This window comes from Dermatophagoides farinae, chromosome 1 (genome assembly GCF_024713945.1).
Source record: "Dermatophagoides farinae isolate YC_2012a chromosome 1, ASM2471394v1, whole genome shotgun sequence".
Taxonomy (NCBI): domain Eukaryota; kingdom Metazoa; phylum Arthropoda; class Arachnida; order Sarcoptiformes; family Pyroglyphidae; genus Dermatophagoides; species Dermatophagoides farinae.
This window is the reverse complement of record NC_134677.1, coordinates 7273440-7297830: the sequence shown is the minus strand read 5'-3', so window position 1 is coordinate 7297830 and position 24391 is coordinate 7273440. Positions and strand designations below refer to the sequence as shown.

Here is a 24391-nt window from a genome sequence, read left to right as displayed (position 1 = left end):
AATATTCAGATCTCTTAGCTCAATATACAAATGTATATATGGATGGGATAGTATCGAAATGCAATGCAATGTCGTTTTTGGCAGTGGTCTTGGAACATGTGTGAAACAAGTTTTTTTTTTCGCTCGTTTTGTTTGTTTGTCCACAATACACAAAAACGAGAATCGAATATTGGGAAGAGCTACTATCAAGAGAGAAAAAAAACCGACGAAGTACCGGTCATTTCGACGTGTTCCAACACGCTCACTGGAATCAAGATAAATTCCAATACCACTACTACAAATGGGGATGTATTGATTTTTGAAATTTCAAATTTCGGTTCGTTGCCATCATGATGATGATGATGATGATGATGAATGTGCTTTGAATTTGAAGATTGAGATTTTTTTTTTTGAACAAAAGAGAAAGAGAATTTGCAAGAGATTTTGCGCAGAATTCAATGTCCCAAAGTGAATTCGTAATTTGATAAAAAAAAATGGAAAATAGTGGCAGCAATAGTAGTAGTAGTAGTAGTAGTAGTGGTATTATGTAGGATATTGCACTTGTTATGAAAAAAATAAACAGACGACCGACTAAAAATGACGGTTACACTTTAAATTTTGGCAGCGGCCATTTATCCGTTTTTAATGTATGTGTGTGTATTTTTGGTTATTCAAGAAGGGTATATATTTTACATTGTGTTATATAATAAGAAAAATTCCTATACACCCAATTTTTGCGCATGAATATTTGAATTCAAATAGACACACACACACAGACACAGAATCGATTCTTGATCCATTGATGAACAAATGAATTGAATTTATATTGTTCGAAAAAAATAACGAATCTTACCATTGCAAAAATATTATTAAAAAAAAATTTCGGCATTTCTGAGTTTCACTTATATTCCATACACGTTTCGATTATCGTTTGGCTCTCTCTCTTCTTCTGTAGTTTTGTTCATAAACAACAAATGTGCAATAGCAGAATACAACAACAACAGAAAAATTGTTTTTCCTGTTTTTTTTTTGTATTCTTTGGATGGTGGAAATGCTTTGTTCGAAATTCGTATGGCTACAATGTTTTATCTTTTTTTTTTCTTTTTTTTTGCTAGAAAAAAAATGAGATGTGCTATAGCGCGAATAGATGCAACGCGACCCGGCAATGGGGAGGGGGGGATTGTCGTTGATTTTTCTTTCTCTCTTTTTCACATTTTCAGATGTATATATTTTGTCACCCTGCAGTGAATATATATTTTTTTTTGTTTGTTGGCTCAATTTCATTTATACATTGACATCGACATGGACAAGTGGACAAACCGCATTTTGTAATGGCTACGAAGAATAAATTGAAAAAACAAAAATGTCTGGACACAAATCAAATGAACATTGTTGTTGTATAAAACCTCGAGGCTCGAGCAAGCAAAATGTTGTTGTTTACCAATGTCATCATCATCATCATCCACACATATATACAAAGATCAATTATCAATAGATATTGTTCAACTTAGGATATAAAAAAAAAAACTTTAAACTTCCGGCAATGTTTATTTCGGATGCTTCGACTGCCCTCTGTTGATTCAGCTAAGAGATATTACAAAGAAAATTTTTAAATTTCATTTCCAAGATTATTGAAATTAGCTATTAAATTATCTTTAAATCATTCTTTTTTTTTCATTGTTCATTTGTCTTTTATAATGGTGATTGATTGATTGATGTGGATGAATTTTCGTTCACACAAAACGTCCAATTTGTCATTATTATAGAAACAACAACAACAACAAAAAATCGACAGCGTTGGCGGTGATCGTCTTTATTCAAGCAAATCCATCGACGTATTTTTCAAAGGAAAAAAAATGTGAGAAAAAAACCATTTGACCTACTCTCACTTATAATAATCGAATTATAAGTTTTGAACATTTTTCGTGTTTAGGGTCGAAATAGAAAATTGACAGTTTCACCTCTGAAACAGAGAATGAATCGTATTTTTTTCTTTGACCAAGAACAAGTTGTCCATTGGATTATTTACTATCTAGATATTGACCATCCAGTTTTTTCGATTATACAGGTGTTCATCATTATGATCATCATAGCAAAAGATGATCCCCCACCAAGAAAATTATGATAGGTCATTTTTTTTGTTTAATACATTCCCGTCTGCCATATGCTTGGTGACCAAGGTCACCAATAATCATCATCATCATCATCAATGAAGGAATGAAATATTTTTCACAAATGTTGTACATGATAACTAAATCAAATCATCAAAACATTTATGATACGGAATCAATGGGTAACGATATAATAATATTTTGAATCGATAAATGGTTAGAAAACAAAAAAAATCAAATCAAATATTTTAATAAAAACAAAATAAAATGACCTCATTCGACACCAAATAACAAATGTGACTCAATGATTTTATACTTCGTATAATCAATGAAAAATTTTTCTACTTTTTTTTCTACGTTTGTTTGTACATTCTTTCAATGATATAATTTGTTTTGTTTTTGTAGCGTTTCAGAAGCGATACAATCAGGATTCGATTATATTTTCAAAGATTTTATTATTAATCAAAAAAGGATTCAAATTACAGTCCAGTGGTTTAAATCATCATCGCTAAACATAAACCATGATATATCTATTTTGATTGTTTAAGGCTATCAATCAATTCATTCATTCATTCATTCATAATTTTTTTTTATCAATAAAAAACATAACACTGGACAACACAACAACAATAATACAATCATACACAATGTCAAATAAAATTGGTAAAATTTCTGAAGTGTGCATTGAGATTTTCATATTCATCTTATCTTCATTCTACCGTGTGTGTGTGTGTTTGTTTGGTTGTTTTTGTCAAATATTTTTCCTAAGAAATGAATGATATAAATCTTAATGTGTTTTTTTTTCATTCAATAAAATCAAGTTTATCAATAATATATCTTGATGATGATCATCATCATCAATAATAATACCCGTTAGCACAATGTTATTTTTTTTTCTATTTGTTCCAGAAATATTTGATTTGATGCGTTGCTTGATTAATAATCAATTGTCTCTATCTATCTTCTTTTTTTTACTATAGTTAATCAATCAAGTCACAAGTTAAATGAACGAAACCAATAAGTAAAAATAGTAGTAACAAAAAAAAAAAAAAATTCAAATCTAACCATCGGATTGGTGGATGCTACCAAAATCGACAACTATCCAATCATCATAAACTTGATTGGTGTTGATTGAACTCGGGCCTACATTTTTACATACAAACACATAGTCATCATCAGACAGTATAGTAGTTGTAGTAGTAGTTCATCATTCATCATCATTCATCATCAAATATGAATTATGAATTTTTATTATAGTTGTTTTTTCGGTACATTCAATTCAATTTAGTTAGTTTTGATTTGATTGAATGATGTCGATGTTGATGACTTGGTTTTAATTTTCTTTTTTATTTTTTTTTCTTTATTCATCACTTGTTTCTTTTTCTTCAACAACACTTAGTTAACTAGTTGATTCAGTAGTAGCTCAACGATAGGGTCGATGTATTTTTTCTTGTTTTTTTCAAAAAAATAGATTTGGACATCGATCGATTTCTGTTTTATTGTTTTTATTATCGAATTTTTTTTAACAATTTTATTGAAAGAAAAAGAATATATTAATTTACATATATATCGTCATATTGAATTTTTTTTTGTGGCCACAATGGATTCATTACATCGTCTACAGGAACAGGAAGGCTATCCACGACATAATTCAACATCATCAAATGGCGAACCACGATTATCTTATGGTAGTCCTGGACGTGGAAGTGCCGGTGGTTTAGCAAATAGTTTTTTGGTTGACAGTCTTCGTCGTAGTGTTGATATGCCGGCCTATATGCAATGGCAAACATTGTCTACCGATGTATCGTTAAAATTACGGTAAGATTTTTTTTCATTTTGTATAAATTAATTTTATTTTTTTTTTAAATTATCAATTTCATTATAGACAAGGTTCCATTCGAATCAACAAAAGGTATTATTATAACCGATAATAATCATAAATCAATCAAGTAATAAAAAAAAATTGAAATGATTTACATAGCAACATTGTCGAATGGACATCGATCGATGAACATAATGAAAAAACGCCATTAATGGACCAATCAATGGATAAGGAAGAATCGATTCGTTATGCAGATATTAATTGCAATGAAACAACGAAACCAAACGGTAAGTCAATTTTGTTTATTCGTCAATCCATTTCATTCATCATTCATCATTTATCGTCGTCGTCGTCGTCGTCGGAATCAAGATGATTTGAAATATTAAGTAACAATTTAATTCCCTTCGATAACTGATCTTCATTGCAATCATCATCTTTTTCTTCGATTGCCATTATTGCAGCTTTTTCCACCAAAGGCAAATCTAAACCTATCATTTGTTTATCGATATATTTGGCGCATACATTTGATAGATAATAAGCCAATGATTTGAACCAATCCTGTTTGATTTGTTGAATCCAACAACAATAATTGGTCAAATATAGATCATTGATAAGTTGTCGATTCTCACCACTAATGGCCATAATTTGATGCATATCTAAATAGGGATCAAAACGTTTGTCAGTATCAAAATGTAGAAAGAAAAACAAAAATAAAACAAAATTGAGAATCGAATTTCATTTCGAAAAACTTACCGAGTAAACATTTTAATATAGCATTCGAACCAATAGACATGATTTTGATGACATCATTAGCCACTTTAATCGACAATCTCCAATGTCTATACAGTGGATATATCAATGATCGACGTATGCAATTGATCAACATATACTTTGCCATATCATATTTATTGTACAATAATGAATGCAATCGATCGCCTGACATTTGTTGATCATTTAATGGTGTCCAATATTCAAAACAACTTAAGGTAGATGATAATTTTATTATGGTCCATGATGATTCTACAGTGTGTTCAAAATCATTTGTACGTAAATCATAACAATAGCCATATAGTATATCAAATAGTCCAAGTATCAATGCTTTTTTAGTAGCAGAATCATATTTAATAAATTCACGTTTCGGTATATGATCAATGATATGTTCTCTATCTTGATCGTTCAATATTGTTGATGAATGCCATTCATTCCAAGGTGCCGATAATTCAATTATTGAATCAATAATTGATTCATCTTCATATAGATTTGCTAAATAGTGTTCTTCATTGAAATCATTTGATTCTTGTCTAAGACGTTCAATACGTCTTTGAGCAAAGGTTTTTTCACCTGGATTTTTTATATCGAATAATTCATTTATTTCTGAATCATTGTTCATAATAATATTCGTAAGACTATTGGCAAATCCATATGGATGTTGGCTTAATCGAATATTGTCTGTGTCTGGAATCGTTTGTTCTATTGTCCAATCAAATTCTTCATCTTCCTCGCCATTGTCATCATCATCATCATCACCATTTTGAATTTTGACAGCTGCTTTGAAGAACTTCGATTAATCTTTTACCAGGTTTTGTTTTTGGCTTGGCCAACAATTGTCCAATCAATTCAAGATTTTCAAAATGTTCGCCTGGATTTTTTTTCGCTACAGGAATTTTAAGCTCATTTGTTTCGCTATCATAATTGAATGTTAATTTTTTTCTATTCAATTCATCCAAGTCTTCGTCATCGTTGCCGTTTGTTATAATAATTGTATCACTTGATAATACTTCACCAGGTAATTCTAAGCGAAGATAATATGGCTCACCATAGAAAATGAATTCATTGTCTTGATGAAAAATTTCCACATTTTCGGACAATATTCGTAGATTAGTCACCCTGACAATCACGTATAGATTATCATGGTCTTGTTCGACTCGAAATAATGGCGTGATCATAGTTTTTTTTTCTGAACGAAAAAAAAAAAAAATTCAAACTGAAATAATAGACAAATAATTTGAAATTAATTTTTTTTCTGATATATACAGACAGCAGCTGGAAAGTTGGCGTGTTTTTATTGGTAAATACGGCGCTTGGAGCTGGTATACTCAATTATCCTGCAGCATATGATCGTCTTGGTGGTATTGTCATATCTACACTGTTACAATTTGTATGTATCATGTTTCTCATTCATGAACCCATCATTGAAACAATAACAAAAATTTTTGAATCAAATCCAATGATGATGATGTTGAACTTTGGAATCTAGGGCATCGTAATACTATTGGCTACAACAATGTTAGCATTAATTTGGAGTGCTGATCTTCATCAGGACACCACCTACCATGATGTTCTTAGATCGATGGGTGGTAAACGAGCACAACAATTAGCGGCAACATCAATTATGAGCACTTGTTTCGGTGTGGATGTTACATTTTTGATCATTATCGGTGATCAATTTGATAGATGTGAGTTTTTCAAACAAACAAATAAAAATTCCCACAATTGATTGGCTAATAATAATTGATTGTGTAAATTATATATAGTATTTTATACGTTTATTGGACACAATTTTTGTGAAACATTTTGGCTGTCCAGAACATTCACCATAATTGTAACGGCAGTGATATTAATTTGGCCAATTTGCTATTTTAAACGATTGGATTTTCTTCGTTATTTATGGTAAATATATAATCCTGTAATAATCAATTGATTTTTGAATACTAAATTCATTTACATTTACAGCATGTTAGGCATTTTTGCTATGATCTATGTCGTTTTTCTGAATGTCTATGAATATTATGCATTGGACGTTGTTCCTGGTCAGATTAAAACTAGGTAAGTTCTATTGTATCAAGTAATATATGAATATATAGGATTTTTAATATGAAAATTTTTTCATCAAATCAACATATATACAGTCCTACAAGTATAATAGCAGCATTTGCATCATTACCGGTTATTTGTTTTGCATATCAAACACATGAAATTGTATTGCCCGTATATTCAAGTTTGGCTAAACCACGTGCAACAAATTTCATTAAATCAACTATATTCTCATTAATATTGTTATTGGTCATCTACAATCTGGGTGGATCATATGGTTATATAACATTTGGTGATAAAGTTAAAGCCGATATTATTCAAATGTACGATGCAAAAGATCCGGTCGTAGCATCAGGTATGGCAAAACAAAATTCAACATTTTTCATTTTTGAATACGTTTGCCAATTTTTTTTTTCGAATTCAATAGGTATCATTGCATTGATCATCAAAATGGTTAGCACATATGTTCCGATTATGTTCTGTGGTCGGTAAGTGCATTCATAATTTTTTTTTTTGAAGCTCACACATCATCATTCAACATTTATTTTGACTCATGATTGTGGTGATGACATGAATGATTCTTCGGAATCATTTTAATGATAGATCGGGATGTTTTTTTTTCCAAACACACACAAACCTTAAGGCTTTGTAGCGATTTTTTGATTATATCTGTGTATGTGTGTGTTTAAGCATTAGGATAGGTTAATTATATACTTATCACATTATCAGATATCGATAGATGGGTGCAACATAACATACACATATGCATAGTTGACCATTCATTTGATAAATGTAGCTGTGTCATCATCATCATCATTTTCAATGGAATAAGTCTAATAATAATAATAATAATAATGTAGCACATACCAAACCACAATAACCTATGACCTTTTTTTTCATTGTGGATTCAAAAATTTTTTTTTTATTTTTCCTTTTCTACCCAACTATTATATAAACAAACAAATAAATAATAATGATAAAAATAAGTGGTGCATTGGATGGCCTATACGCTGAATGGTTTAAATTATCAACCGAACAATATATTAAAGGCGAACGTGTACGTCGTATAACTATAACAACATTATGGAATATATTCGTATTGATATTGGCTATTGTAACACCGAATATTACAATCGCTATAGAAACATTGGGTATGTGATTCAAATATTTTTATATTGATTGATTGATTGATTGATTGACAGTTCGCGATTGAACTGATTATGGCTCGTGTCTCTACATACACACACACACACACAGTAGTCATATAGAAAAAAAAATGATTGACAGATGCTAAATATCATTACAACATTGTGAATGACATTTATTTTTAAATTTTTTTTTCTATTTTTGTTATTTTTATTTTAAAAAAAAAATTTTAGGTTCATTGGCAGCCTGTAATGTATTCGTATTTCCGGGTATTTGTATGGTTTCATTGGCACGTCGACATCTAAATGGCTATTATGCTAAAATGAATAATGACCGTCGTTTATTACAAAATCTTGAAGGCACCCGAACCTGGCGCTACATATGGAATTTTTCCTATTTCTATGGCGTATTTATCATTTTTTTCGGTATTGCTATGTTTGTTTTAGTTTTTGTACAAGTTGGCATTGATATAACGTCAGTAACTACCGGTGGCAATGAAAGTGAATTCACTTGTCTTTAAACTATCAAACATCAAGAACATCATCATCATCATCATCATCATCATTACACCAAATGATTTTCATATAAACATTCAGAAAAAAAAGATTTGGATAAACATTACGATCGAAGGTTATTTTTCATATCAGGTCTCATTTTTATTATCCATTTTTGTTTTAAATTTTATTTATCTAATAACCTTGTTTTTCAACATGTGGCTGGTGAATGTTGTGTGAATGCAAAGACGATGATAATTTTGATGTAGAAATTCAATTCTAACTATGTACATTTTTTTTTCTTTGTTTCTTTCAATAATTTTCTCGTTCTATCTATCTATATATTCTATATGTTTGTCATATGTGACTTGATACTTTGAATTATTTTTTTTTCTATTGAAATATATTTACAAGTGATAAAATAAGTGCAAAATTGATTAACGAGATTTTTTTCTTGGATCTAATCTGTCTATCTATCCAATCATCATGAACTTGACGAATGATTATTTATTAGAAATGAAAAAAAAACTTACCCAATTTCATTTGATCATTCAATGATAAAAATGATGAATTTCCAAAATTGAAATCGTATGAAAGAAATGAAAGAAAAATCAAAGGGCAATTTTTGGTTTTAATTATTTTGTTGTTGTTGTTGTTGTTGTTGTTGTTGTTGACAAATATAAAATTGGAATGAAATGAAATGAATTGCACGTGGTTAACATATGTTGATGCATGTTGATCAATAGATGTCAATACAGAGTATTTTTTTTATACTAAAAAATTATAGCGCCATCTTTTAATGAAAAAAACTGACACATTTTGTATTTTTTTTTTGATTTGTTGTTATAAATAATTAATATACATGTATATTCATTTGTACGAAGACACGATCACGATTATATGATCTGGAACCTGAAATTGGCTAAAAAAAAAAATTTATTTACACCAAATATAATTTATATCACCATGAAAAAAATATCACATTTTAGGTTAAATAATAAATATATATATAGCGTGTACATTGATCGACCAAACATATTGATCCATATGGAGAGAGGGAGAGAATGAAGAATTGTCAAAAAAAAACCAATGAATTGTTAACGCTTCAAATTATATAATTTAATTGGGTCTTATCTATATATTCTGGTTCTGTTAGTGTACCTTTTTTTTCATAGGTGGAAAAAAATATATATATAAAAAATTCGATGAATTTATCAATGCAACAACTAATCTTCTAAAAGAATCTAGAATCTAGATCATTAAATCTTTTTTTTCTATAGAATTCATTGGAATTAAGCTTTTTTTTCATTTCATTTTATTTTTTCTCACGAAATATAGTATGTGAAAAGTAATAATAATAGCGTTGGTGCTGATAATTTGTTTTTTATTTTTTTTTTTTGGTCAGAAACAACAGAATCGATTCATTTGTGGGCCATTGTCAAATAAATTATAGACTAAATGTATTGACAAATTGTTGACGATAAAATTCTCATTTCTAATCTATTATTATGTGTGTGTGTGTGTGTTTCATGAAAACTTTGAAAATGAAAAAAAATTGGTAATAATTATTGTATTTTTTATTTCACAAATTCTCCTCTATAAACAAGAGAGAAAAATAAAACATGTAAGATGTATGATGATAAGCTGGATAATAGGGTAATAAAATTGGAATCCAATATTGGAAATTTCAAACAACTATCGAAAGGTTCAAGGTACTTTGTGAAAGATTATTTTAATCACAATTTATTATTCAGAAAAAAAGTACAAATGTTGAAACATCATCATCGTCATCATCATCATAGTAAACAAATGAATTTTTAATTTTGTATCTTAAAGAGTAAAAAAAAAATAATCATCAATCGATCTTAATATTTATATATAGAATGCTTTAAAAAATAAAAGCATCATCATAATCTTCGATTATTTTCATTTTTTTTTTTATTTTGATCTCAACACATGTTATACAAATGTTATATAGTTGGAATAAATTATTAATTATTTCTGAAACAAGATAAACATCATTATCATTATCATCATTATTTGGGTGACAAATCTCAACAACAGCAAGAAAAATTGATGGAAAAAAGGTACATTATCACAATTGATGAAAACCTTGAATTGAATTGAATTTTTTTTATTCATTCAATTCGATATGATAATCTTGTTGAGATAATTAAATTTTTCAACAACAACTACCGTGAAATTCTGTACTGAGTAGATTGAAAACAAAAATTGTTCGGTAAAAAAAACAACAACAACAACATTTATAAGAATTCTAAATTGAAGAATCGTTAATTCATGTGATCAATGTTCACCATATTTGTGTGTTTGATAAATTTCGTCTACCCGGGAAACATTATTATTTCCATTTCTATTGGACAAACATCAGGAATTAAGCAAGAAAAAAAAATTCGTCAAGAATTGGTTCAAGGTCCAAATAATGAATTCATCCTATAGCAGCAGTGCAAAAAAAAAAGAAAATAACAAGGATTTATAATGTTGTATGACCATTCAACCAGAATAATATTCGTATAACATGTATGTATGTATGTTATCGAGAATCGGAATTGTTTGATAAACGTCTATTATTGACAAAAAAAAAATTTACAAATCAAAACCGTTTTAAAAAAAAGTAGTTAAAGTTTGACAAAAGTTTTATAGACTCAATATTTTTTTTCGAAATTTTCTCGTTTAAAATTCTAATTCGTAACGGGCAGAAACAGCTAAACAGAATTTTTTTCTATTAGAATCACTTTTCATTTAATTATCGATCAAATTCTCTATTATTGATGTTGAAATCTATAGTTAATGTTATTCGGTGTATTTTTTTTTTTACTCTCTCACTATGTGTGATGCTAAAACCTTGGAACGGAAAAGCAAAAAAAAAAAAAAAAAATAGCTAAACTAAACTAAACATCGAACATCGAGTGCATTATATCAATAGCTAATAATGATAATAACAATGAATCGGAATGAAAAGCCATGAAATTGTTTTTTTTTTCATTCTCACATTTCCAATACAAATGTGGCTACGATAAAATGGCTTAACCAACACTGGAAAAAAAATTTTTTTTCCTTTACGGAAATGAAAAAAAAAAATAAAATATATAAAATACAATTCCCTAGTAACAGATAGTCATTTATTGGGCATTTTTTTCCCTCTTTCTCTCTCTTTCCTCTCCGGTTATAATGATCCATCATATCTGGATCTGGATGGATGGATCATCATCATCATATTTTGTTTTGTTTCAATACTGTTATAATATTTGTATAAATAACATCACCAGAACGAAAGATTGAACTCATTTCACTCATCAATCATTTTTTATTTTTCATTGTTTTCTTAATGAAAATATAATCATAATAATAATCATCATCATTAAATATAAATAAACCAATATATTGGCCATCATCAACATCATCGTGATCATCACATGGATATGTTGTAATCATATATATATTCTGTGTGTATGTAAATATTAGGTTTGTCATAATTTTGTTATTGTTGTCATTATGAATTCATTTCAATGATGATGCCTTATGATTCATTTGTAATTCTTCATTGTTTCGTATCATCTCAACAATATTTTCATCATGTTGAGATTTCAAATGAAATCTCAAGAATTTTTTTTTTTTTGCATAACAAAACAAGATTATTATGCAATTATGATGATGATGAAAACAAGCGAATGATGGTGTTATGTTATTTTTATTTACATTCATCATCATCAAGAATAATGTTGATGAAAGTAAAAATTAGAATTCAAATTCAGAAATAATGGATATGGTAATTGTGTTTAATTTATTTTTTTCGACAAATTTTTTTTTGTATTCTAAAACGGTAATTTTACTTTTTCCACGCACACACACACATAATTACAAACCAAGGTAAATATTTTCTTCATTCTCTCTCTCTCGCCCCCACTTTGTTTTCGAAGCCATATGATTACACACATACACTTGACTGGAAGAAAACAAATCTTTTGTACCACACACACCGTTACAACGATTCGATCGAAACAACGTTCCTGTATTTTACCAAAAAAGAAAATCTCACACAATCAAGAATGATGAAAATAAAGGAGAAAATGAAATAGCATGAAAATGAAAAAAATTTATCATATCGACCTTTTCTGGATTTCTAGATGATGACGTTCATCATTATTCACTAGAGAATTATTTCGTAACCACACATAAGGAGAAAAATGTCGATTCAAGACGATTGCATGACATTACAGTGTATCCAACAGATGAAAAATATTCGATTAAATTAATCATTCTTCATTCACATTTGTGTAATGGAACTCTTTGTGTTTCTTATTTAATCGATATATATATGTTATGTATCAAATAAGAGGAAGTATAAACCTCTAAATTATCATTGCTCAAATTGTCCATATTTAATCGATATATATATATGAATGTACTATGAACGAATATTCTTTCTACTTATTCATGTTGATTCCGGTAATTATTTTTTCTATCTCTCTATTTTTTTTTTGTTATTATCAATCAATGAATGATGAAGAGAATTTGACAAAAAAAAAATGAATTTCATCTGGGAAAAAAATTTTTTTTTTATGATTTGTTTTTCCAATAATGTTACGTAATGTTTTCTCCATTATTTCAATTGAATAATTTAACATTTTTTTTGACGAATATTCATCTCATATACAATTAAATTAATGGAGTCTAAATTTGTGAAATATTGGATCAGATAAGGACAACCTGTAAAAAATTCAGTCCACCAATGATGATGACACCTTTGTGTGGGATTTGTTCATTGTTCATGTGGAATATCATAGAAAAGTAAACATCGATCTGTTATTGAAGAATGTATCTTTTTTTCATCATACAAATATAGATATATTTTCATGATAAAAACTACCAAGATATAGATAAAAGATTTGAAACACTAGATTTGAAGATGGTAAAAAATAATTTTTCGTTGAAAAATCAAAAAACAAAACAAAAATAAGGTGTACAAAAGAGCTTAAATGTCAACGAAAAGAATGAAATCTTATGCAAAATGTATGAAGAATTTTAGAAAGAAGAAAAAAATGTATGACCAAAACCTAGAGATCTAATGATCAATCACATTGTGTAATATGTACAACGATCTTGTGCTAACATTGTTAAATTTGAGCCATATACTTTTTTTTCTTTTTTGTAAAGTGTTTTCAGTAATACTATGCCAAAATTAATTCGTGATGATCGTTTTTTTGTTGTTGTTGTTGTTGTTGTATATTCAAGCGAATAAAAACCAATCATAATGGGAGAACGACCAGCGCATGATTGTTACAATGCGCGTTTATCGTTTATTCTTGACGAATATATGTTGGAGCCCATCATCAGCCCAAGAATACAAAATCGTTCCGAATTCGAATATAAAATGTATGACACACACACACATACACACACACATCAAATCAATACTTGTTTCAGTTAAAAACGTTTTCATTATACATTTCATTTTAAATTTCGATTCTCGATTCGCGTGTTTCATGATGAATAAATTGCCAATTTCATCATAATACAAAATGATGATTGTTTGACAACAAACACAACAACAACAAGAACAATCCTTGTTCAAAATGTCGACAATAGAATTGTCATTTTGCTACCAACAAATAACCATGATCATCATGCAAATGATAAAATATCAAAATTCCATCAATAATATTTCGATGATGATCAAATTAAATTTAAATTTTCAAAACAGCAAAATAATTCCAGATTTTATTCCTGTTTATCATTGTCATTGATTTGTTTTTTTTGCTAAACATTTTGATACCATATTCTTCTATACATTGTTTGACATTTATCTGTGGGCGTTGATTCTTGATTTCCATCATTTTTGTTTGTATTGTTTTTCTTTTAGTGAATTGGTTTAAGCATTTGCTAACACACACACACACTTCAAACTTTTCGTGTTGAAAAGATTCAACAACAATAAATTCATCTAAAATCAACAAACAAACAAACAACCAACATCTTTTCTGATTTATTTGAACACAAAGTAAGAAATTCTTTTTTTTTCTTTGTACAAAAATCTCCTTTGATTCATGCAATGATTCTGTGGAATTTTAAAAATAAATTATTTCTTTGCTTAATTCAATTTGTATCCATATAATTCTTTCGTTTCTGTTTGTTTGTTTGTTTGTTTGTATGTATGCATGTATTTGTTCCGGAGAATAACAGTGAAAGCACTGGAAACAAAACGAAATGAAACAGAATAGTATTTGGTACATAATACGAAACATTACAAAAACATAGATAAACAGATTAAAACATTTCGATTGAATATTTAATGAAAATTTATTTGTTACAAAAAATGTTAAAATGAAAAGTTAATGTGGACCTCATTACATGAATAGTTAAAATCAGTTACATTTTAAATCTCTTTATTATCATTCAATCTTGTCATATTTGTTTATTATATCATATTGGCTATGAATTTTTGGCCATGAATCTTTATCTTGTCAGTGAATAATAATGAATTGATGTTATTATGTTCAGAATTTTGTTTGTAATATTCTCAAACTTATATTATCATTATTTAAGCATCAAAATTATCATCACTAGTACATAGAAAATAAAAGATTTGTAATTCGATTTACTAAGAAAAATATAGTTTGATGATGATGATGATGATTAAGAAGTTTATTTTTCGTTTCTTATGCATATTATTAGAATAATGTGTATGTATGAATTTTCTCATTATAATAAATTCCAACGAAAATTATGAATGGAAAAAAATTTTGTATGAATTGTCCAATGTGTTATGGAAAATGTTTTCAAAAAAAAAAAAAATTTATATTTTACACACCATTTACACACTAATGAACATATGAACTTGAAGTATTTTTTTTCTCTTCTTCAAATTCGACCCAATTTCCAAAAAGTCGAACAAAAATATCTTGTTCTTTTGCATTTTTAAGGTTACTGGCATATGTTGAATTTGGAAACAAAATATAACCAATATAGAAAAAATATAAAAGTTAAACAATGATACCCATCATATAAATAATCGGCTTATTTGTGTGCCAATACACTGATTCAAGTTAGAATGATAGTTTCAGAACAAACAAAAAACTTTTCCATCGTATTTGGAATCAGTTTCGTTTGAGTGATTTTCGAATTTTCATCATTCCAATAGTAAGATGATTAATTCGTGATTTGATATCGAAAAAAAAATAACAACGGACATCAAATCATTTTTATCGGGTGAATTTACAATGTTATTAGTTTTGTAGCAATGAAAAAAAAGTATATTTTTTGGTGGTCAACAAGTTTAGATTTGATTATTATGATTATTCAAATAATGAATACAAAATTTTTCATGCTAATATTTTATGCCTTCAGACAATATTAAACATGAAAAAATTTGCACAGAATATTTTTACAAATTATTTTATGGAAAAAAAATAGAAAAAAAATCCAATAGCCTCAAGTTACAAAATTTTTTTTCTGCTGTTTTCATATTTTTTCACCGAAAAATAATTTTATCCAAAACAACCATTTATTATTGACCAATGGAAAAAAATCTGTTATTGTAACCATTCTGAATTGATGAATTTGATAGAATAAAATTTTGGATCAAAAAAATCAAAAAAATAAAACAGATGATGATTGTGGGTAATTCATATTTCAATTTGAATGACATTTTTGATAGTTAAATTGCGTTTAAATATAGCTATGGTATCATCATCATCATCATCAAAATTAATTTAATTAAGATGAATCTATTCATTTGAATGAATTTATTGTCTTATCATCTTCATTCGTTCGATATGTTTACATATGAAAACATGAAGAAAAAAATAAAAAATAATTCTAGCTTAGAAGAATTGGGCGCGATGATGATGATGATGATGATGATAGGATAATGATAAAGAAAATGACGTAAAATAATGGAGGGGGCAATGATTGCGCATATATGAAACATATGATATGATCATCAGATATATCAATAATAAGAGAAATTTACATTGTTTAATAATGGATTAATATTTCATTATTCATTCATATAGTTCAATGAACATATGATATTTTTATGAATTTTTGAAAGCTTTTTTTTTCTTTATAACAAGCCTTTCCATCATCATCATCGTTATCATTTAAACAAAAATTATAAATCAATCAATCAACGTATTAATTATTTGTTATTGTTTGTTTGTTTTTTTTTAAATCATATGTCGAATCTATATAGAAATAGAATAATCATTCTATATATAGTTGAAAAAAATAATGGCCGATCCATCATGGTTGGATAAGAATAATATTACATCTGTGCGATTGAAAACATCGACCGGAACAATTGAAATTGAACAGTTAGAAGCATTCGGTGTGTTTGGACAGACATTTCTAGTCGTATTGTATTCGCTTACAACATTTTTTGCATTAACGGGCAATACATTGGTTATTCTTGTTGAAATATATGGACGTCGTTCAGCAAGAAATCTTCAAAAATTTCTAATCAATCTTGCCATCTCAGATCTATTGTTGGGTGTATTGGTCACACCATTTATTTATACGGATATTATGTTGGTATGTTTTTTTCTTTCCATTTGGAATATGAAAAAAAATCGTATTTGACCAGATGAATATTGAAATAATAAATCTAGAATAATTTAATCAATTTTTTTCTTTTTTTTTTTTTTTTGATCCAATCACAAAAAGGGTCGTTGGGTATTTCATCCGCTTCTTTGTCCGGTCACACAGTTTGTTCAATTGATGTCTGTATTCGTGACAACGTATACGTTAACATTCATTGGCATCGAAAGGTATGAACAACAACAACAAAAGCTGGCCACTCTTTTTTAAAAAAAAAAATTGGATTTTTTTTTCTCCATCATAAATGATGTTGAAAATTTTCTCAATCTTCAAAATTCTTGTTGTTTATTCCAAGAATCAAGTTTCTAAATTCTTGTTAAACGTTGTTATTAGGAATAATGTTGAGAGATTTGTTTTTATAATAACAACACAATTATGATAAGAATGTTGACATTCTTGTGTTGCTGTTATGTCTCCCTCTTGAATGTTTTTTGAAATTGCTTTTATTCAAATTATATCGAAAAAAATGGACTGGTCTTATTTCAACTATGATAATTAACTAGAATTTCAGAAATGTTGAAAACTGAGAATTTTTTTTTTCATGTCGACAACATATTTTATTGTCATATTTTTTTCATATTTATTTTGTATGATGATTTCCTTTTTTCATTTTTTTTTCATTTTGATTTCTGTTTTTCATTTCATTTTATTTCATATGATAGATATTTTGCCACATTACATCCATTATCATCGGCAAATACATGGCTACGATCACATGGTAATCTAGTACTACAATTAGGTTGGATATTTGGAGCAACATTAGCATCATTTAGTATACAGAATACTAGAGTAGTGGCCTTCAAATATGATAGTAAAACATATTATGATTGCGCCAATTGGGTGGACGTTGCCGAAAGAGATATGCAAATATATGTAACATTATCATTCGTATTGACATTTGTTTTGCCGATAATATTCTTGACAATATCTTATGGTGCTATTGGACGACGTTTGATGCGTACACAAAAATATTGGTGCTCATATCGACAGACGGTACCATTTAGTCAACATTCAGCATCAAGAACACATAGTAGTAGTTCTTCACACAATAATAATGTTGATGGCAATATTAATATCAATAATAATAATAATAATACAACAACAAAAACAAGTTTTATTCGAAATAAATCCACCCGAAAAACTGTCAAGATTAAATTATCCAATTCAAACGGTCTAAGTGGTGGTGGTGGTGGTGGCGGTGTTGGTTGCAGTCATATTGATTCCAATGATTCAACACGTATGAATTCATCAACACAAAAATCATCAAAAATGACTAATGATTCTAATCATACGACTAGTAGTAATAATAATACAAGTAAAAGTAGTAACAATAACAAAGTTATTGTCCGATTTGATAAACGGAATGCTGAATTTCTAAACAAAATGAGAGTAAGTGATGCTTATACGTTTTTTTTCTCATTTTCTTTCGTTATTAGCCATTATTATGATTCCTTTTTTTTTGATTCCATAAATATCCACAATTCGTTTAATTCATGATCATGTGTATAAGTGGATTTTGATATATGATGAGAAATGGATAGAAAAACAAAACAAAACAAATCAAAACGGAAATTAATCATATCGCATATTACGTTCAAAATGAATATTGAATAAATTTTCTCTCTCTCTCTTCTCTTTTTTTGCCACATTCTCGATTTAATTCTAATAATATAAAATAATAAAAACAATCATAATCAGTTTGTTTTCATTCATTCATTCATTCATCATCATCGACAAAAAAAAAATAAAAATAAATCGAATCGTAGATTAAATACAATTCACACTATTATGAATGTGTGTGTGTGTGTGTGTGTGTGTGTGTGTGTGTGTGTGTGTGTGTGTGTGTGTGTGTGTGTGTGTGTGTGTGTGTGTGTGTGTGTGTGTGTGTGTGTGTGTGTGTGTGTGAGTGTGTGATTGAGTGCATGGAACAAACACATTTAGGAAAATTCGAGAAAATTGTCCTACGGGTTTCATTTAATCTTGCCATATTGTCGTTATATATCGTCTTTTGGTAATACTCATTCATAATAGTTATACAAGATTCATTGGTATGAAAAATAAAAACAAAATTATAATAAGTTTGAAGGAAAATTACTTACAAAAGAGAAAAAAAATAGTTAATATAAATTCTGATTCTCATGAAATTAGAGATTTGATCAACAAAAAAAAACTTTTGGCTGTTCACTGTAATCATGATAGAGATAATGAATAGAAACAATTTCATTTTTTTTGTGCAGAACAAGAGGAAATAAACAACAGAATGATTTTTTTTCATTTTGTTAATAACTTTTCCGATGAAATAAAATTCCTATCCAGATGATGAATGCGAAAAATGAATTATTTCCCTATATTCTCATCATATTTTATCTGATTATCTATCACAAACTAAATGATAATGATGATGATGACGATCGATTTATTTCGAAAAGAATCGACCTTGACATTGAAAATTATTCACAATAAATAATGAAGTCATACAATGTTTAGATTGTAATTGTAAACGTTAAATTAGTTTCATTATGATTATTTCAATAAAATACAAATGCACCTTTGTATTTTGTGTAAAAATTCCTGTCACATGTTGATTTCATTTCAAAATTTTATCGATAATAATGTAATTATTATATAATTAATTATTATTTGTATTTTTCTTTCTTTCATTTTTATTTCTTTATCGATTATAATTCTAATAATATAAACAGGTATTTCGATTATTAGTTGCTGTTCTTGTTTTATTCATTATTTGTTGGTTACCAATCAAAATATTCATGCTCATATTGGCCTTTCGTCCATCGATCGTTTATCTGGATTCAATAACAAGCTATTATATTTATTATATCTCATTTTTTCTCTGTCATTGGCTTTCAATGGCCAATAGTTTTGCCAATCCAATTCTATATTGTTTTATGAGCAAAAGCTTTAGGGTATGTGTATAAAAATTGAATGAATGTTTGATTATTATTCTAAGTTTATTTTCTTTTTTCCTTTCTTTTCCGGTTTTCGTGCGTCGAATCGATTTATTCATTCAATCATTCTTTTTTTTTAATTTCAATGGCCAAAATAGGCAGATCTTTGCGATCTATTTGTTTGCATATGCACTAAATTAAATATTTGCATCAAATCTTGCGAAACATTGAAAGAAAATCATCCAAATAATAATAATTATCGTCATCATAATCATCATCATCATCGAAAACAGCAACAGCAGCAGCAACAACAACAACAAGAACAGCAACATTATAAATCATTGTTATACGATCAGCCACAAGCAACACAACGTCCTTATAATTATTGTTTAGCATCGATTAAAGAATCAAATAATGAAAATAATGACAACAATAATATCGTCAATAATAATAATAATAATAACGATATCGATAATGAATCCAAATTAATTGATCCAGTACAACAATCATTGGTTCGTAAGGATTCATTAGAATCATTGGATGCATTAGAACCATCACCAATACCATTAGTAATTACAACAACAACACCATCATCTTCATTACGATCACCTCAATCATCATTTAGAATGAATAATAATAAGAGAAAACAATTTAAATTCAATTGTAAACATAAATTCTTGTCCATGGTTTCTGATACAATCGGTTATGATAATAATAATGACAATGAAGATGTTAATGTTGATGATTTGCCCGATATTGTCGAACAAACAAAAGTATTTGCATTTTTCAAATTGAGTTCCATGTAATAGAAAACAATTTGTTTGTGAATACATCCACACACATACACACACACACACACATTCAGTATTAAAAATAACAAAAACAAAATCAAACACAAAAAAAAGAATTGACGCAAGCGCGCGTAAAATTGATATAAACAAATTCAAAAATACAAAAAATTTGCCATCACCAACATAGATGGCATTAGCTTTTCTGTTTTGTTTTTTTTTGTAGAATTTATCCAAAGAATTGCCTTCACATTCAATATTTTTCACTTTCACAAATGTATAATTCATAATTCCATTATCATCAAGATGATAATGGCGTTGAAGCCATATCACCTTAATACATTATGCCGAATTATTATTATCATATCCAGAATTTGTCCATAACTACCGTTGTGCTACGATGATGCATTTTATTATTATTATTATGATGATCAATATCAATACCAATACCAATATCAATATTTTCTTTTTTTTGTAAACCAAATACAAATTGTTGATGTTATTGCCTCATGAATAATGATGATGATGATGCCACATTGTTGTGAATTATGGCATACAGATTTTTTTTTATATAATTTGTAATAATAATCAAGCTCTTTTTTCATCTATGGAAAGCTTTCATCATTATATTAATTATTATTATTATTATCATTATGATCATATAATCTGTTATTATCATTATATAATAATGTATGGAATTTCATATTTATTCTAATAAAAATAAAAAAAAAACACATGACTCCAAATGGATGTTTACCATCATCATCATTACATTATTGGTATATGAATGAATGAAATTTATGCAGACATACATTGAATATATATTGTTTGGTTTATTAATAAATTTAATTAATGAATCATAAAATATTTTTTGTTTCCACACACTAACATTTGGTAATTGATTTTGTTCAAGGGAAACAAAACAAATTTTTTAATTAAAATGTAAACATTTGATTTTTTTTTCAATCAACCATTATATGGATATCTCTGTGTATTCTGTTAATAATTTATTTTAAATCAAATCCACTCAGAGAATACTAATCCACTAATGATATCTTGAGCATTTATGATGTTATGTTGTTTTTTTTATAGTTTGGTTTTTTTCAAATTCTATTTCATTTCTGTTATTGTCATGTCAATATATTAATATATTGACCATCGAATTGTGAACAATAAACCTATATATATTATATGTGTATATGGCTGTATAAATATTCATTTGACAAACACCGAACCAAACCTATCATCTATAGCATAAAATTAGCAAAAAAAAAAAAAAAAAAAAGAAACAAAGTGATTTGTGGATGCTGATATTCGATCGTCTTAATGATTATAGACGGTACACTCACGGTATTTCGAATTTTCGATGCAGCATTTTCTTACGTGTTTGACGTAATAATACTTAGCTTAGAGATTATCATCATCATCATCATCATTATTATTACAATCATAAAGATTGGCCAAAACAAAACAAAAAAAATACTATACTGCAAAAAAAATGGGCAAAAATTTAGCAGGTCAAGAATGGTGAAAAAAAAAAATAGCGATAAAAAAGCCAGAGCCCACATAAACAAACTTATTACATGAATGATTTTCAACACAATGGCGATGAAAATTATATATTTGGAAAAATTTTTGAATTCATCTGTCTATTCAATTTATCTTTGTTTTTATTCATTTTTTGTTCTCTCTCCAAAAAAAATGTCTGCAAATGTTCCGGAATTAATCGTCGCTAGGAATCCAGATACCGATAGTAAAGACATGAAATTTTTTTTTTCGTATCTCTATGTTGATGATTATTGTTATGATAATTTCATTTGAATTTTTGATATTTTGTTCATTTTTCTTGAATTCGATGTTCTGGTATTTTATAGCAGAAATTTTTTCTATTTTTATTTTTATTTTTATTTTTTGCTAGCTTAGCTTTCTGGACATCTTATGAACTTATCATCGATGGTGGTGGTGGTGTACATTATGACCAGTAACGCACACACACACACACACATTCGACATAATTAGATTATCAAAATTGTCAGAAGGTTAAAAATAAAAATAGTAAGAATATAATGAAGAGGATGTTGATGATGAAAATTGTTAACAAAAAAAAACCATGCAGATATATACCAACACTGGACTCGTCAAAATTAACTTCAATCAATTGGTCATCTATTTCCGGCCATAATTAACTTGTTAGAAATTTTCTATTTGTCTACAACATAACATAGAGATGTAGCTAATTTTCAATCCAATTCAGATCTTGACTCTAGATTCTAGACCATAGAAATTTTTTTTTTTTTTTTTTTTGCTTGACCTGAAATTAATTTTTCATTTGTTTTGAGATGAAATTGAAAGATGATAATAAATAAAGCAATTTTCACCAATTTTGCTCATTCGTATGGTTAGTGAAAATTTTTCATAAATTTTTTAAAACATCATTTAAGTGTATGAACAAAATGTTGTTGGAGCCTCTTTTCATTATTTTTTTTTCATCTTTGACTCGACGGTACTAACATATCATATATATGGATCAAACTGATGATTTTGGAAAGCATCAGAAATCATTGAAAATTGAATTAAATTCCAACCAAACATAAAGAGTTCAACCATGACATTAAATCTTGTCTAGTTGGCCGTGATGGAATTGTTTTTGTTTTGTTTTTTATGATTTCTGTATATATAAGTCGAGAATATTCTTTTATACAATACAATCTTTTAAATTTTCTTGTTTTTTAAAAAAAAATTTGATTCATACTTTTACTGAATAAATATCATATTTTTTCATCATACGTGATGAATGCATGTTTGTATTTGTGTGTGTGTGTGTGTATGATGTGCGTGTCTGTTTGTATTTCAATTCGTGAATCTAAATTTTTTATTTATTATTATCTTACAAAAAAAAAACTAATGTTTATGTGTAAAGTCATCTATCCATTGTTATTGAAATGTTTATGTTTCAATTAGAGAAAATTAGATCTTTCTTTTTCTTTTTTTTTTGGTTGATTCACAAAGAAAACAGATAACTAAACACACCATGAATGAATGAATGAATGAATAAGATAGAATCAAAATCAATTATTGGTGATGGATGTATCATGACCATACTGGAACATTGTGTCTGTTTAAGATTTGTACATTTTGTATGTAAACAACAATAATAATGATAATAATCAAATGTATATCAGACAACAACAACAACAACAACAACAGTGAAAAATCCATGTGGCAATGCCAGAAATCCGATTGAATGTAAATTAGTTTTTTTTCTTTTCTTGATTTTTTTTCTGATAATGAACTTTACCAAAAAAAAAAAAATTCATTAATCAATTGAAATTGTCATTAAATTACTGAATCGGCTAACTAAATGATTAAACATTACATGATTGAAATAGTTGTATAGATTAAATATTCATTTATATTATAGTGTCTCTTATGTATAGTGTGTGTGTGTGTGTGTGTGTATCTTATAAATTTTATTTTCTTGGTCCATTTTTATTCATTGACATGATGACTATGTGAATGTCATTGGTTAATGGCTGATCTAAATGAATGAATAAATGAATGAATGAATGGTTTTGTATATGATATTTCAATTGAAATGAAATAAACCGGAATGAAAATTCTGTAATATAACATAAAACATAATATCCATTCAATGGTTTCAGTTAAATTATCCAATATCACACGAATAACGAATAACGAACAAACAAAAAAAAAT

At 27.8% G+C, this 24391-nt stretch overlaps 3 protein-coding genes across 6 annotated transcripts; 2 read left to right on the top strand and 1 right to left on the bottom strand.

Moving 5' to 3' along the window:
- Positions 1 to 3250: 3250 nt before the first annotated feature.
- On the top strand, positions 3251 to 8799 carry LOC124491708 (sodium-coupled neutral amino acid transporter 7). Of its 3 annotated transcripts, XM_047054399.2 has the most exons (11): positions 3251 to 3908; positions 3976 to 4002; positions 4072 to 4199; positions 5949 to 6070; positions 6170 to 6368; positions 6447 to 6582; positions 6646 to 6738; positions 6822 to 7081; positions 7154 to 7214; positions 7714 to 7877; positions 8106 to 8799. In XM_047054399.2, exons 1-11 carry the CDS (start codon positions 3691 to 3693, stop codon positions 8390 to 8392), a joined length of 1695 nt encoding a protein of 564 aa, XP_046910355.1. In that variant the 5' UTR covers positions 3251 to 3690; the 3' UTR covers positions 8393 to 8799. The 3 variants fall into 3 exon arrangements, with proteins under 3 accessions (XP_046910355.1, XP_075588387.1, XP_075588390.1); XM_075732272.1 differs by lacking the exon at positions 3976 to 4002 and having other exon boundaries at positions 3305 to 3908; XM_075732275.1 differs by lacking the exon at positions 3976 to 4002 and having other exon boundaries at positions 3306 to 3928.
- LOC142597620 (protein SHQ1 homolog) lies at positions 4210 to 5942 on the bottom strand. The gene is given in 3 exon segments (XM_075732296.1): positions 4210 to 4568; positions 4666 to 5446; positions 5448 to 5942. Coding segments are annotated over 3 exon segments (1515 nt in total). The 5' UTR covers positions 5859 to 5942; the 3' UTR covers positions 4210 to 4245.
- Positions 8800 to 13783: 4984 nt separating the features above from the next.
- Positions 13784 to 21250, top strand: LOC124492009 (cholecystokinin receptor). Of its 2 annotated transcripts, XM_075732200.1 has the most exons (6): positions 13784 to 14385; positions 16579 to 16916; positions 17049 to 17152; positions 17645 to 18371; positions 19685 to 19906; positions 20047 to 21250. In XM_075732200.1, the coding sequence occupies exons 2-6, from the start codon at positions 16617 to 16619 to the stop codon at positions 20692 to 20694; spliced, it is 2001 nt and encodes a 666-aa protein (XP_075588315.1). In that variant the 5' UTR covers positions 13784 to 14385; positions 16579 to 16616; the 3' UTR covers positions 20695 to 21250. The 2 variants fall into 2 exon arrangements, with proteins under 2 accessions (XP_075588315.1, XP_075588323.1); XM_075732208.1 differs by lacking the exon at positions 13784 to 14385 and having other exon boundaries at positions 16457 to 16916.
- Positions 21251 to 24391: the final 3141 nt, after the last annotated feature.